Source organism: Lagopus leucura, unplaced genomic scaffold (assembly GCF_019238085.1).
Source record: "Lagopus leucura isolate 7727_CA_CO unplaced genomic scaffold, USGS_WTPT01 Super-Scaffold_100004, whole genome shotgun sequence".
In the NCBI taxonomy this organism is placed as follows: domain Eukaryota; kingdom Metazoa; phylum Chordata; class Aves; order Galliformes; family Phasianidae; genus Lagopus; species Lagopus leucura.
This window is the reverse complement of record NW_024962264.1, coordinates 15,197,079-15,214,559: the sequence shown is the minus strand read 5'-3', so window position 1 is coordinate 15,214,559 and position 17,481 is coordinate 15,197,079. Positions and strand designations below refer to the sequence as shown.

At 46.7% G+C, this 17,481-nt stretch overlaps 4 protein-coding genes across 7 annotated transcripts in view; 3 read left to right on the top strand and 1 right to left on the bottom strand.

Annotated features, from left to right (window-relative positions):
- The first annotated feature begins 1,906 nt into the window (after window positions 1–1,906).
- LOC122180021 (interleukin-8-like) lies at window positions 1,907–6,111 on the top strand. Its single transcript, XM_042871401.1, has 4 exons — window positions 1,907–4,746; window positions 5,098–5,227; window positions 5,634–5,717; window positions 6,012–6,111. The coding sequence occupies exons 1-4, from the start codon at window positions 4,653–4,655 to the stop codon at window positions 6,022–6,024; spliced, it is 321 nt and encodes a 106-aa protein (XP_042727335.1). The 5' UTR covers window positions 1,907–4,652; the 3' UTR covers window positions 6,025–6,111.
- Window positions 6,112–6,962: 851 nt separating this feature from the next.
- LOC122180212 (C-X-C motif chemokine 13-like) lies at window positions 6,963–8,235 on the top strand. Its single transcript, XM_042871747.1, has 4 exons — window positions 6,963–7,134; window positions 7,344–7,473; window positions 7,630–7,713; window positions 7,821–8,235. Exons 1-4 carry the CDS (start codon window positions 6,966–6,968, stop codon window positions 7,843–7,845), a joined length of 408 nt encoding a protein of 135 aa, XP_042727681.1. The 5' UTR covers window positions 6,963–6,965; the 3' UTR covers window positions 7,846–8,235.
- A 101-nt stretch (window positions 8,236–8,336) lies between these two features.
- On the top strand, window positions 8,337–9,629 carry LOC122180214 (C-X-C motif chemokine 13-like). The gene is made up of 3 exons (XM_042871748.1): window positions 8,337–8,410; window positions 8,838–8,973; window positions 9,248–9,629. The coding sequence occupies exons 1-3, from the start codon at window positions 8,347–8,349 to the stop codon at window positions 9,405–9,407; spliced, it is 360 nt and encodes a 119-aa protein (XP_042727682.1). The 5' UTR covers window positions 8,337–8,346; the 3' UTR covers window positions 9,408–9,629.
- Window positions 9,630–10,697: 1,068 nt separating this feature from the next.
- The window catches only part of CNOT6L (CCR4-NOT transcription complex subunit 6 like), a 34,338-nt gene continuing 27,554 nt past the window's right edge, over window positions 10,698–17,481 (bottom strand). For all 4 annotated transcript variants that reach the window (XM_042872169.1, XM_042872171.1, XM_042872168.1 and 1 more), the window contains exons 11-12: window positions 17,028–17,230; window positions 10,698–16,667 (exon numbers count right to left, since the gene is read on the bottom strand). In XM_042872169.1, the coding sequence (XP_042728103.1) occupies window positions 16,455–16,667; window positions 17,028–17,230 (416 nt within the window). In that variant the 3' untranslated portion in view covers window positions 10,698–16,454. The remainder of the gene's footprint in view (window positions 16,668–17,027; window positions 17,231–17,481) is intronic.

The window sequence follows — 17,481 nt, the reverse complement described above, 5'->3', positions numbered from 1 at the left end:
GGGGATTTTCTCCCACGCTTTCTTGGTACTATTTGCGTCTGTTGGGTGGACGGGCAGTCCCAGAGACTGCCTCTGCCCTCAGCCTGGGTGTCATTCTCTAATGCCCTACACAAAGAACGCTGTGCTTTCCCTCTAGTGAAAAGTACCCAAAAGCATGGTCTTTGCTTCACAGGTCCTATGACTGAGGATGGATTGGAGCCACGAACATCAATGCTGCAGCTGGCTCTGTTGACAAGTAGGGCCTCACAACTTGGATTATAAAGGAGAAATTGTGGGAAGGCTGGTCATGGTCAGCTCGATGCCCAGCTGTTCCAATTCCTTAGGATTCTCTTTAATTTCTCTTACCCTGGTTTACAGTTGAGCTTTTATTCTTGTTCTAAGGCATTCTACCTCTTCCTCAAACTTTCTCTTTTAAACCTCCCTCTTATCTGTCTGTGCCCCTTTTCTTTGGTCCTCAAGCGAAGGAAATACTTAATCCATTTTTAAGTACATTTTTCACTGTTTTTTTCATGTAAGGTAGGACTTTAGGATCAGATGAGATTGCTCGTTCCTTTCCCCTGAACTGCACCATTGTGGCAGTGTTGTTTTGGATGGGTTTGAGCTAGTGATTTTCCAACCCTAGGCTCTGACCCACATTAGAATGAAAGCAGATTTTTGGCTGGAATAGGCACCAGCTGAAGAAAGCGTATTTAGGAAGGGCAAGGTGTGCGGTAGCTCCCAGTGGAGTGAGTGGGTGGGCTTTTGTTTGCTTTCCTTTTTGGGATCATATATTTAATTATGTGGAGTTTACTCTAGCTCTTCAACAGTTTTGGAGTAAGGTACTTGTGTTGCTCCTTTGGAGCACCTTCCTTGGTCCGTAGCTCACAGCATGACAGCCAGATGCATTCAGGGGATGGGGGGGAAAGAGATGTGAAAACCCACTAATGATAGCAATGATAATCAGCTTTGTCGTCTGTGAGTTCCATCATTTTTTCTAATCGTGATAAGTGGGAATTTAACAACATAATAGGTTAGCAGAGCTTATGGAGTTATTTGCAGAAGCCCAAGATGAGACAGGAGGCCTGGAAGAAAAGAAAGTCATGGTGCAAATGTATTTAAATAAAACATGACAAGGAGAGGAGATGTAAGGAAAGCCAGAGCAACTCGACCTACAAGTAACTTCATAAGTGAACAAATGAATCCAGGCTAGCATTTTAAGGCCACCAGAAGCACAAGGTGACAGAAGATATCCGAGTTGGCTAGGATGGGAAGAGGTGGTCAAAGGCATCCTAGGCTGGAGGTTAGGTACAGCTGGAAATTGCTGGGGTGCTTTTTCTGTGATAACTGAGACCTCAATACTATGATCAGGTTCTGGTGGCGTCCAAGGGGGTTTTTATGTGGTACTCAACTGGGTAATACTGAAACAGGTGTTCATGCAATTCTGTCAGGTTTCAGCAGGAGGTATCTGTGTATCCATCTTTGCTGTGGTTTGTGGTACAACACCTTCAGTGAGTGTTCACTGCAACTGGGGGGACTTTTTTTACTCTTTAAAATGATTTGATGTCTGGTGCAAAGAGTGCTTGCAAATTGTGGGTGGAGGAAAAGTGCACTGAAAGTTTGCTTTCATTCTAAACAAACGTAGTGGGTTTCAGTGCAGCCAAGTCCCTGGTTTACGTACTCGGAAGTGCTGTGACAGGCTTTCATCTCTCATTGATTGTACCCTTTTTAAAAAGGGTAGCAAGGACACTCTGGGCTATTACTGACCTGTCAGCCTCACATCTGTGCTGAGGAGCATCATGGAACAGATCTTCCCAGAAGCTGTGCTAAGGCACATGGAAGAGAAGGAGGTGACACAGGATAACCAGCATGGCTTCATCAAGGGCAAGTCCTACCTGCTCAACACAGTGGCATTTTGGGATGGCCTAACTGCATCAGTGGGCAAGGGAAGAGCCACTGATATCATCTATATGGTCTTCAATGAGACCTTTGTTACAGTCTTCCCCGTGACATCCTTCTCTCCAAACAGAAAAGATACGCATTTGATAGGCAGACTGTTCAGTGGATGTGAAGCTGATTGCAAGGCTGTGCTCAGGGAGTGGTGGTCAGTGGTTCAATGTCCAAATGGAGATCAGTGCTGAGTGGTGTCCCTCAGGGGTCAGTGCTGGGGCTGATGTTCTTTAATTGGTCATCAGTGGCATTATCAGCAGGATTAAGTGCACTCCCAGTAAGTTTGCAGATTATACCAAGCTGTGTGGTGATGCTGACACAGGTGAGGAATGGGATGCCGTCCAAAGAGTTGGACTAGATCACTTTCAAGGGTCCTTTCCTACTCAAATGCTTCTATGGTTATTGCTGCCAAGAAGTGTGAGCTCCCTTCTCCTTGCCACACATGGCTCACCTGCCTCAATTCTTCTTTCACATCATATGTTTTTCAGTGTTTTCAAGGAAATCTTTGACCTTCATGAACACGACTGAGGTCTTCTGTATCTTGATGTCCCTGAACTGCACAACCTTACGCTGCTTGGGTTGGCAGAAACGCAGCAAAACAACAGGTCACTTCTCTGCTGTATTTGTATCCCCTGGGAGATGTTTGCACTGCATCAGCGTAGGCTTCCAGTTCAAGTGACATAGGAAAGGTTTCTTGAGGGTCCAGTGGGTAGCAAAGCTGAGGAAGAAAGGAAATGAACCACAAATGACTTAAACTAAAGCTCCTCCTGAAAAGGTACAGCTGCTGCAGAAAATGGAAGCTGTTATGATATTTTTAACATGTTGATGATGAAATGGTTAAGTCCACTGTTCAAAATACTGGGACCACTTTTCTGAATTACTGGCATCTGGGAAGTGGTTAGCTTACATACATGTATAGTCTTAGGCTACATCCTCACCCTCCTTCTCCCTTCTCAGAATTACCACTCTACGTGCACAGATACCAGTGACCAGCAGTGACTGCAAGCCTTTCCTTCCTGAGAAAGCACCGCAACATTTATCAATGTATGCATTAGTCATCAAAACCACCACTACTACTATACAGGCCATTAAAAAACCCTGGGATTACAGCATCTCTGTCAAGTTCTCCTTTCTAGGTGCATCCTATCTATTTCACTTTTCCTACCCAAAGTAGAAACTTGTCACAGCTTTGGGGCCAGGTAGGCAAATGTGCGTGTTCTGATGTGATGCAGCAGGGACTCACCCAACTGCCTGACATTCTGGGGAAAACCCAGGCACATCAACTCCTGTGACTGAGCAAAATCTGGGCTTTGCTATGAAAATCTGTGTTTGAACATGAATCATGGGAATGAGTCTGAGATGGAACTTCAGTCATTTAATGAAAGTGGAAGCTGTTCCTGGACTCTCTGGGATTCCAATGCGAAGGGAAATAAAGTTCTCATTCACTCGTTTTTGACACTGGTCTCTTGAAAAAACGTCTTAGCAAGATTTTTGCACCTGTGTCAGAGGAAAATAAGATTTCAAGGGAAAGAAGAGGGGCTTCTGTATTTGAGTGGAAGACTCAAATTTTACTATATAAAACACAGATGTGATTTGAAAGCTCTCAACTACAATGTTATCACATACCCACATTGTCTTTCTACTGCCTTCTGCCTTCCTCCTCTCTTTGTTCCTGGCCACATATTCCTTTCCCCTATTGCTCCCTGGCTGGTGACTTTGCCTCATTTGGAGCAGCCCCAGCCCTAGCATAACCTGAGAGTGCAGGGCACTGCTGTGGGCACCACTTTGCAGCGCCAGCTGAAAGCGATCCTCCTGTGTCAGAGCAGGAGCTGCTGGTATTGTGGGATCCTATGGTGCCTAAATGCTGCCATGGGGCTAAATAGGAGGAGCCCTGGATCTTGGCTCATCCAAGTGGAGATTTGATCCTTGTGCCATAGAACGATCTGAATGTAACGTACAGGGTGTGTGTGCATGCAAGGGAAGCAGTTGTGCCAAGTTTCCCCCCACCAATGTCAGACATCCATCAGTGTTTCACTCCCACTCTGCTGATAAGTAGCAAACTGCCACAAAATGTACGCATCAGCATTTAGCCACGAATTTGCAAATGCATAGGGATGGTTTCCCTTCTGCTGCTACTACTGTACCAGTAACTTTTTGCATTTCCTGGATGTTTTTTTAGCACAGGGAAGTGCTTGATTTGAAGGTTATAAGTGGAAATATATTGCAGAGTTCATTATTATTTTCCACTGTACAGTGCTTTTTTTGCTGATGTAAGAGAGAGCAAAAAATAGTGTGGGGAATTATAGCCCCAAATATGTAAATATCTGACTGCAATAAAAAACCCCTTGCATGGGGTTTGCGCTCAGATGTATTTTGGGTTCTCTTCGTGGTTGAAGAGTAAACAATGAGGGGAATGAATGTTGATGGCATTTATGCAGACCCAGCTAATGAGAAAGGACTGGGAGAGGTAGAGATAATGTGAGAAATTCAAATCCACCCTTCATCCCAATAGCTTACTTTTATCAATAATGCTGCATGTTGGGCTTCTGATCCGGCTGCGGTGAGTGGCCGAGAAATGATGTCACCTCTTTACGGTCCATTTGTCATGTGTGACTGCTGCAGTCTGCCTCTTGCTGCTTGTGTCAGAGCGTGACACTGCCAAATAAATAGAGGTGTCTTCCCTCCGGGCTCCCCACATCGTCCCTGAGGCTGCAGCCACTGTGAGGATGCGAGCACTGGCGTGGGGTTGGACAGGAGCTGCTGCACTCCCATGGATGGTGCTGCTGCTGGTGTTGGTGGTGATGTCAGTGTCCCAAGCAGGTGAGCTCCTGGTGCCTTCGTATAGATAGCCTTGGTAGGGGTGGGTGTTCAGCCTTCATCTTGTATCAGGATGGCCTGGAAGAGGCAGAGATCCCTCCTGACTGCCTAACACAGGGTTTCTCCTATAGCAGAGAGAGTAGCCCTCCATTACTCTTGTGCTAGGAGATGATTTAGCTGTTGAGAGCAGGGTGCAAGGGTATGGTCACAGATAACTCCTTATGCTGGCCCTGAAAGCATTGTCAGTGAAAGCATGGAAAGGGACAACTTCTTAAGCTCGCTGAATTTTAGGGTCACTGAGCCTCTAAATAATGCTGTTTGCTTCTGTAAGTTGCCACTTTCTCTCTTTCTCAGCCATCCTGGAAGTAAACGGAAACCTGAGCTGTAGGTGTGTAAAGACAACTTCAGACTACATCAGCCCTAAGAGATATGACAGCATTGAATTAAGGCCCGTGGGAAGCACTTGCAGGCGCACAGAAATCATGTAAGTGCTGTGTTTGCTTGGCCATAGCTACAAGGCAGAGATGCTCTTCTCTCCAGCAGCAGGGCCGGCACTGAGCGCTTTCTTCTGCAACCACCGTGCTTCTCTGCTTCCCTTCTGAAAGCTAAAGTCTTCAAAAAAATGCTGGCCATCTCAGCAGCACGAGTGCAAAACTACAGAAAAAACCTCTTTGAATGGCAGCGGTCTGTGCCCAGTGCAGGAGTGCAATGCTTCCTGCTTCTTCCCCTTTTCCGGCTGTCCTGTGGCTCCCCTCTCTTGTAAGCAGTGTTCTGCTGCTCGCTGCTTGCAGTGCTGTGAGTGGAAGCTGGTTTCTGCAGATCAACTCTGTCTGTTAAAATCCCTCCCTCTGGAGGGAGCGTGATGCTCATAACCATCCCTTGCATTTCAGCATTAAATTGAAATCCTCAGCGAAAGTGTGTGTGAACCCTGATGCCCCTTGGGTAAAGAAACTGCTGAAGCGCGTTGCCGGCATGTAAGTTTCTTTGATGAAAACCCTTGGTCTGGGGTAAGCAATGTTCCCTCAGGCAGCATCCAGTTGTGCCTGCAGTCCCAGGGCCCACTTTAGGAAATCAGGACTCGTGGGGTTAGCTGTGTCTTTCTGCAGGGTGCTCCAGCTCCCAGCACAGCAGAAAGGTTGCCAGGCTGTTCCTGTGGCTGACATCAGCCCTGGGGGAATGGTGGTGACACTTCCTTTGGTTCTGACAAGAGCTGCTTCCCCCAGAGCCCTGCGCTATTCATGAGTTTCTCCTCCTTCTGCTTTTTGCAGGAAGAAAAGATAAGCTTCCTGCTAAGGAAGTTGGTGTTCGGAAGGCATGGTGTGTTCTGTCTTGAGACCTCAAGTCAAATAAAATTTGGGTTTTTCTTCCCTTGTGTTTTCCCTTGAACTGAATTTTAAGGGACTGCGTTGAGCATTGATCAACCCCACTCGTGTTGCTTTCCTGGTGAAGAAATCACTGCCGCCTGTGCCTGGTGCTCTGTGATTGATATCCTTTCACAGAGGGGCTTTGTGCACACAGTGTTGTTGCTGTAGGTCAGGTGTGTTAGGGTACGGGGGCACAAGCTTTCTCACAGATTCAGCACATGCAGCCACATCCAAGTGCAGGTGTTCACAGTGGGTATGGGGTTTGCAGGCAGCTGTAAGTTTTTATAAGCAGCAAAAGGCAAATAGAGACATCCTGGGGCTGGTGTGAGGCTGTTTACCACAGAATTGGGATAATAGGGCATGGGGGAAGAAGCAAGGACAAGTGTGCCAAAGCTCAAGGTGTTGTTTTCAGGGGGCGAGCTGCTTGTAGGATGCATATGTCATATACCTTCTGCCATTCAGTGTTGCTTGATTAACTTTTATTCCACTAATTATTAGTATCTCTGAAGTAAACAGTGTGCATCTTTTATGGATTGGATGGTGTGTCCTGTATATATGAATGGAGTGGGGCATCTTTATGAGATGGGATGGCTGCTACAGATGACATGCAAATAGTGGCTGTAGAGAAACAGTTAACATCTGAACCACACAAGAAGAAAGAACACTCCAAAAACTCCAGGTTTGCATGGCCGCATGAGCTAGGAACTAGCAGTGGGGGAAATGACAGCTATTGTTACCAGACCCAGCTTCTTTGGAAGAAGAAAACTGAGCCAGTTTCAGGAAGACCATGCCTCTGTGTGGCAGAGTATTATCAGCAATACAAACCCAGCCAGCATTGTCAGCAGGAAAGGGTAATGGATGAAAACCACCCCCAAACCCGGGGCCTCCCGTGCGCCACCACACTTCTCCTATTCCCTGGCTCAAATAGGGGATGCTGCTGGGCTGGGGCCAGGTTCTGTCAGTATGGCAGTGCGGGCAACCCTGCTGCTGGGGCTGCTGCTGGTGGTCCTGTGCCCTGGGGATGCAGGTGAGGCAAGGGGAGGCAATGCACAGGGCTGGGCACCATTTTTGGAGGCAGCATCCTGTTGCTGTCAGGGGCTGAAGTGTTTCTTAAGGGTCTTCAGAGGCTTTGAAGGGATGTGGGGAGGGGGGGGTGCAGTGCCTGGAAATGTTTTTGGAGGCAGCTGGGAAGGTGGGTTTTCAGGCAGTGCATGAGCTATGGCCGTGTCCCCCCAGCCCTCCTGGAAGCCAACGGCAACCTGAACTGCCGCTGTGCCAAGACCACCACTGCCTTCATTCCCTTGCGCAAGTATGAGAGCGTCGAGGTGCGGCCAGTGGGGAGCAGCTGCCGGCGCCTGGAGGTGCTGTAAGTGGCTCCCATGGCAGTGAGGGGGCTGGTCCCCCTCTGTCAACTACTTGGTTCTGTGATTCTCTTCCTTATGGGTTGGAGACAAGGAAGGGGCTCAGTCCCTTGAGCCTCCCTTCTGGAGGGAAAGGGGCTGAAGCCCTGCATGTTTTCCAGGATTAAACTAAAAACCCTGGAGAGGATCTGTGTGGATCCTAACACCCTCTGGGTGAGGAAGCTCCTGCAGGACCTCCCAAAGCTGTAAGCATCCTGGCCCTGACCTGAGGGGCAAGCAAAGCAAGACCTGGGGTTCCTGAGCCATCCCTTGATCCTGCTCTTTGCACATTTTGCCCTTCTGCTCCTGACAGGAGGAAGAAAGCTGCTCCCCAGTGAGGCCTGGCACGATGGCCCCATGGCTGGATACTTTGCCCCCCACCACTGCTTCTCCCCCAGCCCAGAGGGCATTTTCCCCTGTTATGCACCCGTGGAAAGGCAGAGGCTTTTCCCCAGCTCCGCAGTGATTCATCCCGCAGCCCCCCACTGTCAGCAGCGAGTGAGATGTCTCCTCTGAGCACAAGAAACTGAGGTCTAATAAAGGCAGCAGCCCTCTCTTATTTACCATCACTGTTGTCCCTGCAGCATGCAGTGGGGCCAGGTCTCCTGCTCATCACTCACCTTTCCTGCCACCACGTGAGCTGTGCTTGTAGGATGGGGCTCTGCTGGTTTCTGCATTGGGCAGGAGGTGCTTCAGGCCACGTGCTGGAGGGGAAGCGATGGCAAGGAAGTAAAATTGGTGGGCACAGGGCAGATGCTTTTCCCCAGTGTTTCCCAGCCTATGAAATCCCCACTGGGTTGGCTATAAAGCAGCCCAACAGTGGCTTGGGGGCAGTGAGGATGCGGGCGCTGCAGGCAGCACTGGCCCTGGGCCTGCTGCTGAGCAGCCTGCTGCCAGGGGATGGTGAGTGAGGGACCTGGGGACCCGCTGTGAATGCTGGGTGGGGGCAGTGGGCCCATGGGCTTCTCTGAGCTTTTGGCTTTCTGCTTCTGGCTCTCTCTGAACTCAAGATTCATCTTTTCTTTCAAGCTGAAGGGGTGGCATTTGCCTGAGGTCTTCAGGCTGCGTCTCTTCTCAGACCCTGTGAAGCTTGAGAGCTTGACAAGTGGGCAGCACATGGTTTAGTTCTGAGAATGTTGGTTACGTCTTCCAAACCCCTGCTGTAGGCATGATATGAAATGCTTGGAGCTGCTTCGGGAGGGATTGTCCCTGCACATGCTAACGTGTGCTGCTGTGTGCCCTGCTAATGCCTGCATGCGTCCCATGGGGGCCATGGAGTCCCATGGGGAGGTTGGGGGCTGAGCGCTGGCTGTGGGCTGCTGTGGTGCAGGTCTGTCACTGGAGAGCCTGCTGACCAACAAGAGGTGCAAGTGTGTCAAAGTGACTGCCCAGGTCATCGGCCTGGGGCTCATCCTCGCCATTGATGTGACGCCACCGAGTATTCACTGCCGGAGGAAGGAGATCATGTAAGTGAAAATCTGGAGCCTGGCAAAAATGCCTGGGTGCCTGCATCCTTTGCAAAGCTGTGTGGTGCCTCTTGCAAGGCCTGCCCTCTCTCAGGGTGTGCTTCCACCTGTTGTAAGGGGGGTTACCTCACAGAGCGGAGGCTGAAGACCCCCGGTCTTATCTCTCTCACAGCAAGGTGTCAGGGTGTGCTTCCCTGTATGCATACTGGAGCACAGAAGGTGTTGGGTCAGGAGAGCTCTGGGGAGGGGCTGAGTGGGTCTGGTCTCCTTGCAGCCTCACCCTGAAGAGGAACAAGAAGGTGTGTGTGGCCCCTGAGGCACCCTGGATCCAGCTGCTCATCCACAAGCTGACGCAGAGAGATGTCACCAAAAAAGAAGTGGCGGCAGTTGCTCGGTCACGGGGAGAAGCGGGGAGACAGCCAACGGCCCCGTAGCAGGACCTGCATCCCTTCCCCAGCAGCGCCCGTCCCTCCCTCTGTCCAGCCCTGGTTTTGGCTGGGGGCAGGAGCCTTTGTCCTCCAACCTCCCCAAAACCAGGTGGTCTTGTCAGACCCTGGTCTTGCCCTACATTTTGGTGATTCTGCTGTCCCCACGCATGGTGCCCACCCAGGGTTCAATTAAACTCTGAGTGCTCTGCCCTTGATTCTCTCCATGAAGATTTGTGTGAATACTGTGTTTCCATTGCATGCAGCCCCAGGATGGGTTAGATGGGAACTGTGGCACTGTGAAGCCCACAGGCAGGGCTGCAGGGTGTTTCCTATGCGTGCTGCCCTTCCTCTGCCCCAAGGACCTGGAGGTTTTGTGCTTCTTTGTGCGTTTTCCTGCGCCGAAGGAAGGATCCTGAGTGGTGTGTGCTGTAAGATGTGGTCTGACCTCTGAAAAGCTCAATGCTGGTGGCAGCAGTGCTGCCTCTCTGCTGTGTGAGCGTGGGGAAATAGGAGGGAGTGGGAGATTTCCCAAAAACTGGGGGAGGTGGTCTCTGAACATCCCTGGTCAGGAGTAGCCCTGGACGGTACCTTTGTACCTTCCCTCCTGTGTCCCAGGAACACGAACAAGAGATTGATGGAAATGGCACATTCTCCATAACTGAGTCTTTTCAGTGTGTAGAAAGAATCATTTTCTGCAAGTGGAGCTGGCATTCTCTTTTAATAGTGCATCAATTACTGCAAGTGGGAAATGGGCAGAAAGAATTCCTTACTACTTATTCCTGTGGGAAATGCGGAATAAGCGTGTTGCTATGTTTCTGTTCAAGAGTGCTGCTCTTGCAACTGAGGACCTGAGGGCTGGTGTCAGGCATGGGAATGCCTGGAAGATTCGCAGTATGTCAGTATGGGGCTGGTGGTTCCCAAGGCTGGCGGCTCCCAGGGCTGGCACACAGTGTGAGGGCATGGGAGAACAGAGGGCAACTCCTGGCCTCCAGCCCAGCTCCAGGTGGCCAAGTGGCAAGAGGAGCCTCTGCTCACAGAAACCTCCCCATTCCATTTGCACAAAGCGCAATGGAAATCCCCTTAAAACTTCGGTGTAAGCATGTCCCAGCGACACCACTGCTTCCCAATTCTCCGTGTGCAGTTCCACCTTCTGGGGGGAGGACACGGCTGTTGCAGAAATGAAGCACAAGAAAGAGGTCCGGCTGAAAAGCACCCAGCCTCCCCAAAGGAGAACTGCAGGAAGGGGGAGGGGGGGCGGCCACACCTGTGGGTTTACGAATTAAGGGCATCTTTAGCTAACGTGGTGCACACAAACACTTTAATTGCTTTGAAAGAAAACACATGATGCAGTAATTAAAAATTGAAAACAAAGCCAAAGTCATGTAATATGCCACTTGTAAAGAGAGCCACCATGATTTCTTTTTTGCTTTGGAACAAAGACAAATACAGACAGACGCAAATTTGGTAAATGCCTAAGTTTTAGAAACTGTTCAACAAAGAGAACAAGACCAAGTACCAGAATCATTCAAACCCTCACCCTCATCAGTGAGAGGTTTTCTAAGCTAAATGCCTTGTATTATTGCAGGACTGGGGGAAGGAAGGAGTCATGTCACTTGGCATGCTTTGCCATCAATGATGTTTGAAAAACCCTGTACCAAAGTGCACGAGCATTTCTCTAGCTTCCTGTTTATTTTCAGACATATGTCAAGGAACTACTCCTGAAGTCCCTCACCCTCCAATATAGCCAAACCTGCAAACTTTGTCACATCTGAATACCCATCGTAGAGTCAAATGACTTTTCTCGAGTCCTTAAAAGGTGCTAGTTTTGTCACTTTCTTGATGGTGCCATTTTGTCACTTTTCTGAATGTGTCATACCTGTGCCTATCTCACCAGCTCTGCCTTTTGTCCCAGCTCCATTTCTCAGAACAGAAAACCTGTGCTCGGTATCCGTGCAAATGTTGACACAAGAGGAGATACTATGTCAGCTATGGCTGTGCCTGTATCTAAAGCTTTATAATCTCCTTTCAAATTGGTTTTTAACCTTAAAGTGCTTTCTGGGCTGACACTTGGCATAGAGATGTAGGAAATGAATGGTTTTCATCAGGTTTTCTTGGGTTTTATGCTGCTTTTGAACATTGAAGGGAGATAAAGGGAGGATGTGCTACAATACTTCTGTACTCATTTAAAAAAAAAGATGAGCTGCATAATCCAAGATGCCTTTCCTCATTACGAGATGAAGAGATTCGGCTAATAAGAACATGTCTCAGAAAAATCCAAACCCCTCTGCACATAGGGTACATTTATTTTCCAGTCTCTCATCTGTATAAAGCTCTTTGCAATCAAGCAGTTCGGATCCTTTTCAGGCATAGGAAATCTGACAGTCAAAATCTTCCCCATTCTGAAGCCAATGTGAGCTTCAGCAGATTCTCTTCCCTTTTCCATTCCCTTCCTTTCCCTTTCCCTTCCCCTGTCAATTAGCAGTGACATAGCACACAGCAGGCTCTGAAGACTACACCCTTCATATATCCACCTACATGCAACACCATCTGCTACACTGGCTTGAAGTGAGGAAAGGAATTCTGTGATTATTACCGAAAAAACCCTGGATCCATTGCAAAAGAACAACAAGCTGATGTAAAACAGTGAGACACTTCTCATTCTAACACTTTGCTATCATCTCGAGAGGCTGCAAGGAGCGCCTGCCAAAGAGGTGTGACAGGAAAAGCATCATTCCTTATGTTCAATTTTGGCCTTTGGTCTTTATTATCATTACAAGAAAAACGTCTGTTAAGAAATGCATAGCAGTCAAGAACAAGTAAATGGTAATTAAGCACAAAGCTGAGGTCACAGGGGATAACAACTGCTGTTCCCTCTCACACCCAGGTAAGGGTGCAGATCGCACTTTTGTGTTCTTTCTCTTGCAGGCTACTGACTTGGTGTGGATAGGATTAAAAAAATCTTTCACATCATCCCACTACATTAAATTTCATGCCAAGGGAAAGTTTTCATGTGAGAAACTTAAAAGACATTGGGAAAAATGAAGAGTGCATGACTGGGCTTAAATCTGGTCTTTGACATGAAGGACAGTCAGCCCTGCTCCTACCAGAAAGGCATCATTGCTGTGCTTGTGCTCTAGGAACATCTGAAGGGCTTTTAGCCACCTCATAGAGAACAAGTCATGTGAACTTTCCACATCTCCAATGCTTCCTTGCACTTCAAATCCAGCTAGGTAAGGAAAGCCAGCCCTCGAAAGCCACGCTGATACACCATAAGAAATGCAGCCCTGTACTCAGGATTTGGGAGCTGCAAGTGCTCGGCACCTTTGTAAACAAGGCCACAGGCTCTGGCTGCATAAGCACGGATTGGGCATGAGTTTAGGAGACCCCACAGCAAAGCTGCAAAGTGGGAGGCCCCAGTGGTCCACAGCACTGCCACAGCTCTAAAGACCATGGAATGGTTCTGAAAGGTCAATGGCAAAAACTTCTCAACAGGTTTGGCTCCAAAACTCTGGGCTCTATAGCTGGTAAAACACAGGACAGCAAGGGGTTGAGACCGACAAGAACTTTTCTGAAGGGTTCTGCAGACTAAAGAGAGTGGCTTCAAACACACATAGAAAGCTTATGGATAAAATGAAATATTTTCTGAATATAGGTGTGATAAACCGATGGAAAAAGCTTTTAACGAGGCCAATGGGAAGAAGAGCTGCTTTCAGAGCCCGTTGTGCCAAACCTGACTTCAGCGCACGGTATGCAAATGTTCACACCCCTTACATCAAAATAAGGAAACCAAAATATTCAGCTACAATGTACAAAATTCTCTTTTATATATATATATATATATATATATACACACAAAACCCCATATCTAACAGATTTACCATATTGAATTTTAAAAAGTTGCTTGTAGAATGGTGCTGGATTTTTTTTCTCTGCTTATTTTAGGCAGTGCTGCTGCTTAGAAGTTGATACCAGGCACGATATAATTGAAACCCTACCAAGAAAGCAAGGAGCAGGAAGGGGCTGAGGGCTTTTTCCTAAGCACAAGTGGTGAGGACACTGTGATGTGCCCAGCGCCTAAGCATGGGAAACAAGGGTTGGCAATGGAGAGAACCACTGTTTTCCCATTAACGTGTTTACAGTTAGGGATATTTTGCTCTCTATTACTTTCCTCCTTTTCCCCTATAACATACCCTATGAGGCACTGTCAGCCTCCATCTGGGTCAAAAGAAAATGAGTGTCACCATCTGGATGCTGCAGATGACTGTGAAACAGATCTCATCCCACGCACGTGGCTTGTGGCTGATGGCTCCATGCTTCTTGTCTCAGGGCAGAGCTCTATGAAGAGCAGCAGTTCTGCTCGGCTGGAAAAAAGCACAACCCCTTACTGCTCCTTTTGTAGGAAAGGGGGAGAAACCAGAGGAAAAGAGGGAGGGAGCCAGACATGTGTGAGGCAGGTAAACATGCCCTGGTTATGTGCATTGACTGAAACAAAAACAGAGTTCTAGAGAGATTTTTTAAAATCCAGAGGTTTTGTGCAACATCTGTTTAAACAGCATTTTAAAAATCACACAGCATAATGGACGTTCTGAAGTGCATTTTGAAGCAGAGAAAATCCAATTAAACACCTTCCTGCAACAGAACACTTCAGTAAGTTATAAACCCAAAGAAGGTACAACGTAGCAGTTTACAATGTTTACCAGGTGCTTTTGTTTCACCCCCGCCCTCTCCCACCCTGATATTACAAAAGATTGTTGCCATTTTTTCTTTTTATTAATAAATGGGCTCCTCTGCAGTTCATATACAATCATAGGTGAACTTTAAATTCCATTTTATACAAACATCTCAAAAAATATTGGGAGTGAAGTATGGTGGAACTATTGCTCACGTTGCTAGTTAACATGCGTGTAGGACAGGAGGAGAACGGTTGTTAGTGCACACCTCCAGAGCAGAGAACCCCTCCAGAAGAGATACAGTAGCTGATTACAGAAAGGTAATGTCCACAAAATTAAGTTTTTCATGCTATTCTACTTTCCAGTACTATACTTAATTGCTGTCTCAATTTACCTGCATGGCTAGGTGTTGAACGCTGAGGTATATTAAAAAGGAGATACCTGCACCTAGAGGAAAATTCTTCAGAAAGGGCTTTTTTGGTGCTGCACAAAGCAATTTACATCCATTAATTTCACCCAGCTACGGTGATTTCCAATTTGTATCAGACAATAGATGACGTCTCCAGTTTTAGGCACTTCTTTTAAAGGGAGCTGTCATTTCACTGAACTTAGCATTCTGTCCCACTCCTGTCCCGTCCCCCTCAGCAGAAGTCAGGGAATACTTCTACTCTGGGTCCAATTGATTTTTCCTATGGATAATTTCCTACGTACAAAACAGCAAAGGAAACGGAGTATCAAAGAGTAGAGGAACAGCCTGACTTGTCAGTTCTGAGAGACAGAAGATGGCTCCTTAGCATTTAAACTAATTATTTAACAATTTAAATTTGACTTTTAAGTATACGAATGAGACATAAATATAGGCTATCTGTTTAAAAATTGCATTCAGATAATGGAAAATTTTTTCATTTATTAAAAATATCACATTTTGAGACTAGAAACAGTAAAGTGCATGAAAAGTTTAAAATATAAATTCAAGAAAATCTTATAGCAGCAAAAAAGCAGAATAAAGAAAAACTTAAAAACACAGACACAACCTTTTCCTATTACTGTGCCATTTTTCTTTTAACATTAAGCAGCCAACCAATTTTCTTCCAGAAAACTACATTAGGTTTAATGCCCTTTGAGGCACAAGGTTTGGAACTGGCCACCAAGAGCATAAAAAGAAAAAAAGGATTTCCAACACATCTCAAGAGCATTAACAGGTGGGAATGAACCAGAAGCTTTTTAATTCAACCCTGACCAACAACAGAAATGAAAGATTACTCAAAACATCTGACGGCTATTTGGCAACTAGGGGCAGGAAAAATAATGCAGGGAATGATAACGCTACCACCCTCTTCCCCCTGTGGAAAGGCTGCTTCACACGTGCTGTGGAGACAGAAGTGTGATCATTTCCAGCAGCTTTTTCCTGTACCCTAAGCTTAACCAGTTCACCCAATGCCTCTCATCTTTGCAAAAGACCTTTGGAAAAGGGAACCTAGAGCGGATCTGGAACTTCTCCATTCTCAAAGGCTTGCAATGGCTTGCTTTAAGTGCAAATCCTTTCCAAATCCAGCTCCCAAACTGTTCTGCTGACCAACATGTTATCCTGGCTTGCCAAAGCAGAGACTGTTTGGATTCCTGAACCCCTTACCCAGAAAAAATCAGGCTCTTCAGAGCTCCAACACAAGGTTACTGTCACGTCTGCCAAGCAAGCACTCTGTAATGGCATGAAATGCTCACGTATGGATTCTTGTGAGAAGAAGGTTCATTGGAATTTTTGTCGTAAACGAAATTGCATCAGAATTTAGACCTCAAGTTTTTTTGTGATATGAAGCCATCTTTGGTTTTCTAGTATTAGATAATGGGCAGGGCCACACTGTTAATAATTTATAGCCAGGTATTAAGTGCTTTGCTAATGTGCAAAATTTATTTTGAACACGGAGCTCAGTCTTCACTTTGGGTTCAAACAGAATTTCTAATGTTCTTTCTACAAAGCAATCACTTCTATTCTTGTTTTTCTAAAAGGCTTTTCTCCTAAAAGGTTGGCTCATTTTACCATGTTCTGGAAAAAAAGCATTACCTTTAAATATGTTAATAGGTAAGTTTTTAATCTCATTTGTCCATTTCTAAGTGCAGCTTCCTACCAAAAAGAAAAAGCTTGACAGTTAAAAAAAAAAAAATTAAATTAAAATCCTGGAAAGGGAATAATACTTTGGTTCCAGCCCTAGTGCCAAATGATACCAGTATGCACCAAAATGTGCAAAATCTCATATCAAACACATAAGGAAAGGAGCTTGAAGAAGCAGCTTAAGGTTGGCCATACTTCACTCCTATATACTTTGATTTACAACTGTACAGGTCCATAACAACAGGTCCTTGCCCTCAAAGGGGCAGGGCTCCACTACCTCCTGTTAGGCAAGTGCACACCGTTGACAAGAGGCAGGAGCGGAGGATGGAGTTCGAGTTGTGTTAACAGTGAGAAGTGGTCTGAAGGGATGTGAGGGTGTGGACACCCAGTGATGTTGTTCTCAACCAGCCACTGAGGGTCCAAAGGCCCCAGGACACCAAGCACGTTCATATGAGTGTTGGAATAGAAAATGTAGTCAATCACACCCTAGGGAGAAAGAGAAACACGAAAGTGAGAACAGACCTTGGTTCTGGCAACCTCAGCTTGACTGGCTGCTTGCTGCGATTGCCAGAAAGATGCACAGCACTGCCACCAGGGTAACTGATGTGCACGCTACTTTGCACTCAAAGTGCTGCGTCCATTTTCAATAAGCCTCTGACCAGAGCCAGGTCAGAAGCTTACAAACACCAGCAAATCAAGCACTTTAGGGTGGTAGGAAAGTGTCCAGCAAGTGTAGGAGCCAGTGATGAATCACTTACAGGAACAGAGAGAAATGGTCACAAAATTAAGACAGCATCCTGGAGAGACCAGGTCAATGTCTGCCATTTCAGAAAAATCACTGCTTACTTTGAAATCAAAAGTGTAATTGGTGTAAGGCATCAAGTTGTTTTCATAGGCGCTCTTGAGTTGGAAGCCATGCGTAATTCTTCCTTCAGAAGCCCCGTTCTTTCCACTGCCGCTGAAGTTCATGAGACACTCATTGTAACGCAACTCCTTGAAGTCCTTGTGGTTGTCAGCTACTATGCCATTGCTTAAGTATTCCACTACACCTGTTTGCAAAGGAAAGGATTTAGGCAGTTGCTTTAACATACAAGATTCATGAAATTTTGACCTTGGAATTAATGGAAACATCACCGAGAGACCGTGTAAAATCAGGAAAAAAAGAGCTTTCCATTTAAGCATCAATCAGCACAGCGATCTTGCCCACATCTGATGCATTTACACCTTTCTGACAGGCAGCCACAGAACACAGGTGCTCCATCGCTGCTGCTACAGTTCTTTTGGGATTACAGTAAAATCA

Bases quoted from the DNA above. Each gene is read 5' to 3' on its own strand.
- LOC122180212 (XM_042871747.1), top strand. From the start codon at position 6,966: ATGAAAACCACCCCCAAACCCGGGGCCTCCCGTGCGCCACCACACTTC. The intron at 7,474-7,629 runs GTAAGTGGCTCC...CATGTTTTCCAG, and splicing joins TGCCGGCGCCTGGAGGTGCT to GATTAAACTAAAAACCCTGG. The intron at 7,714-7,820 runs GTAAGCATCCTG...TGCTCCTGACAG, and splicing joins CTGCAGGACCTCCCAAAGCT to GAGGAAGAAAGCTGCTCCCC.
- LOC122180021 (XM_042871401.1), top strand. From the start codon at position 4,653: ATGCGAGCACTGGCGTGGGGTTGGACAGGAGCTGCTGCACTCCCATGG. The intron at 4,747-5,097 runs GTGAGCTCCTGG...TCTCTTTCTCAG, and splicing joins GATGTCAGTGTCCCAAGCAG to CCATCCTGGAAGTAAACGGA. The intron at 5,228-5,633 runs GTAAGTGCTGTG...CTTGCATTTCAG, and splicing joins TGCAGGCGCACAGAAATCAT to CATTAAATTGAAATCCTCAG.
- LOC122180214 (XM_042871748.1), top strand. From the start codon at position 8,347: ATGCGGGCGCTGCAGGCAGCACTGGCCCTGGGCCTGCTGCTGAGCAGC. The intron at 8,411-8,837 runs GTGAGTGAGGGA...GCTGTGGTGCAG, and splicing joins CAGCCTGCTGCCAGGGGATG to GTCTGTCACTGGAGAGCCTG. The intron at 8,974-9,247 runs GTAAGTGAAAAT...GTCTCCTTGCAG, and splicing joins TGCCGGAGGAAGGAGATCAT to CCTCACCCTGAAGAGGAACA.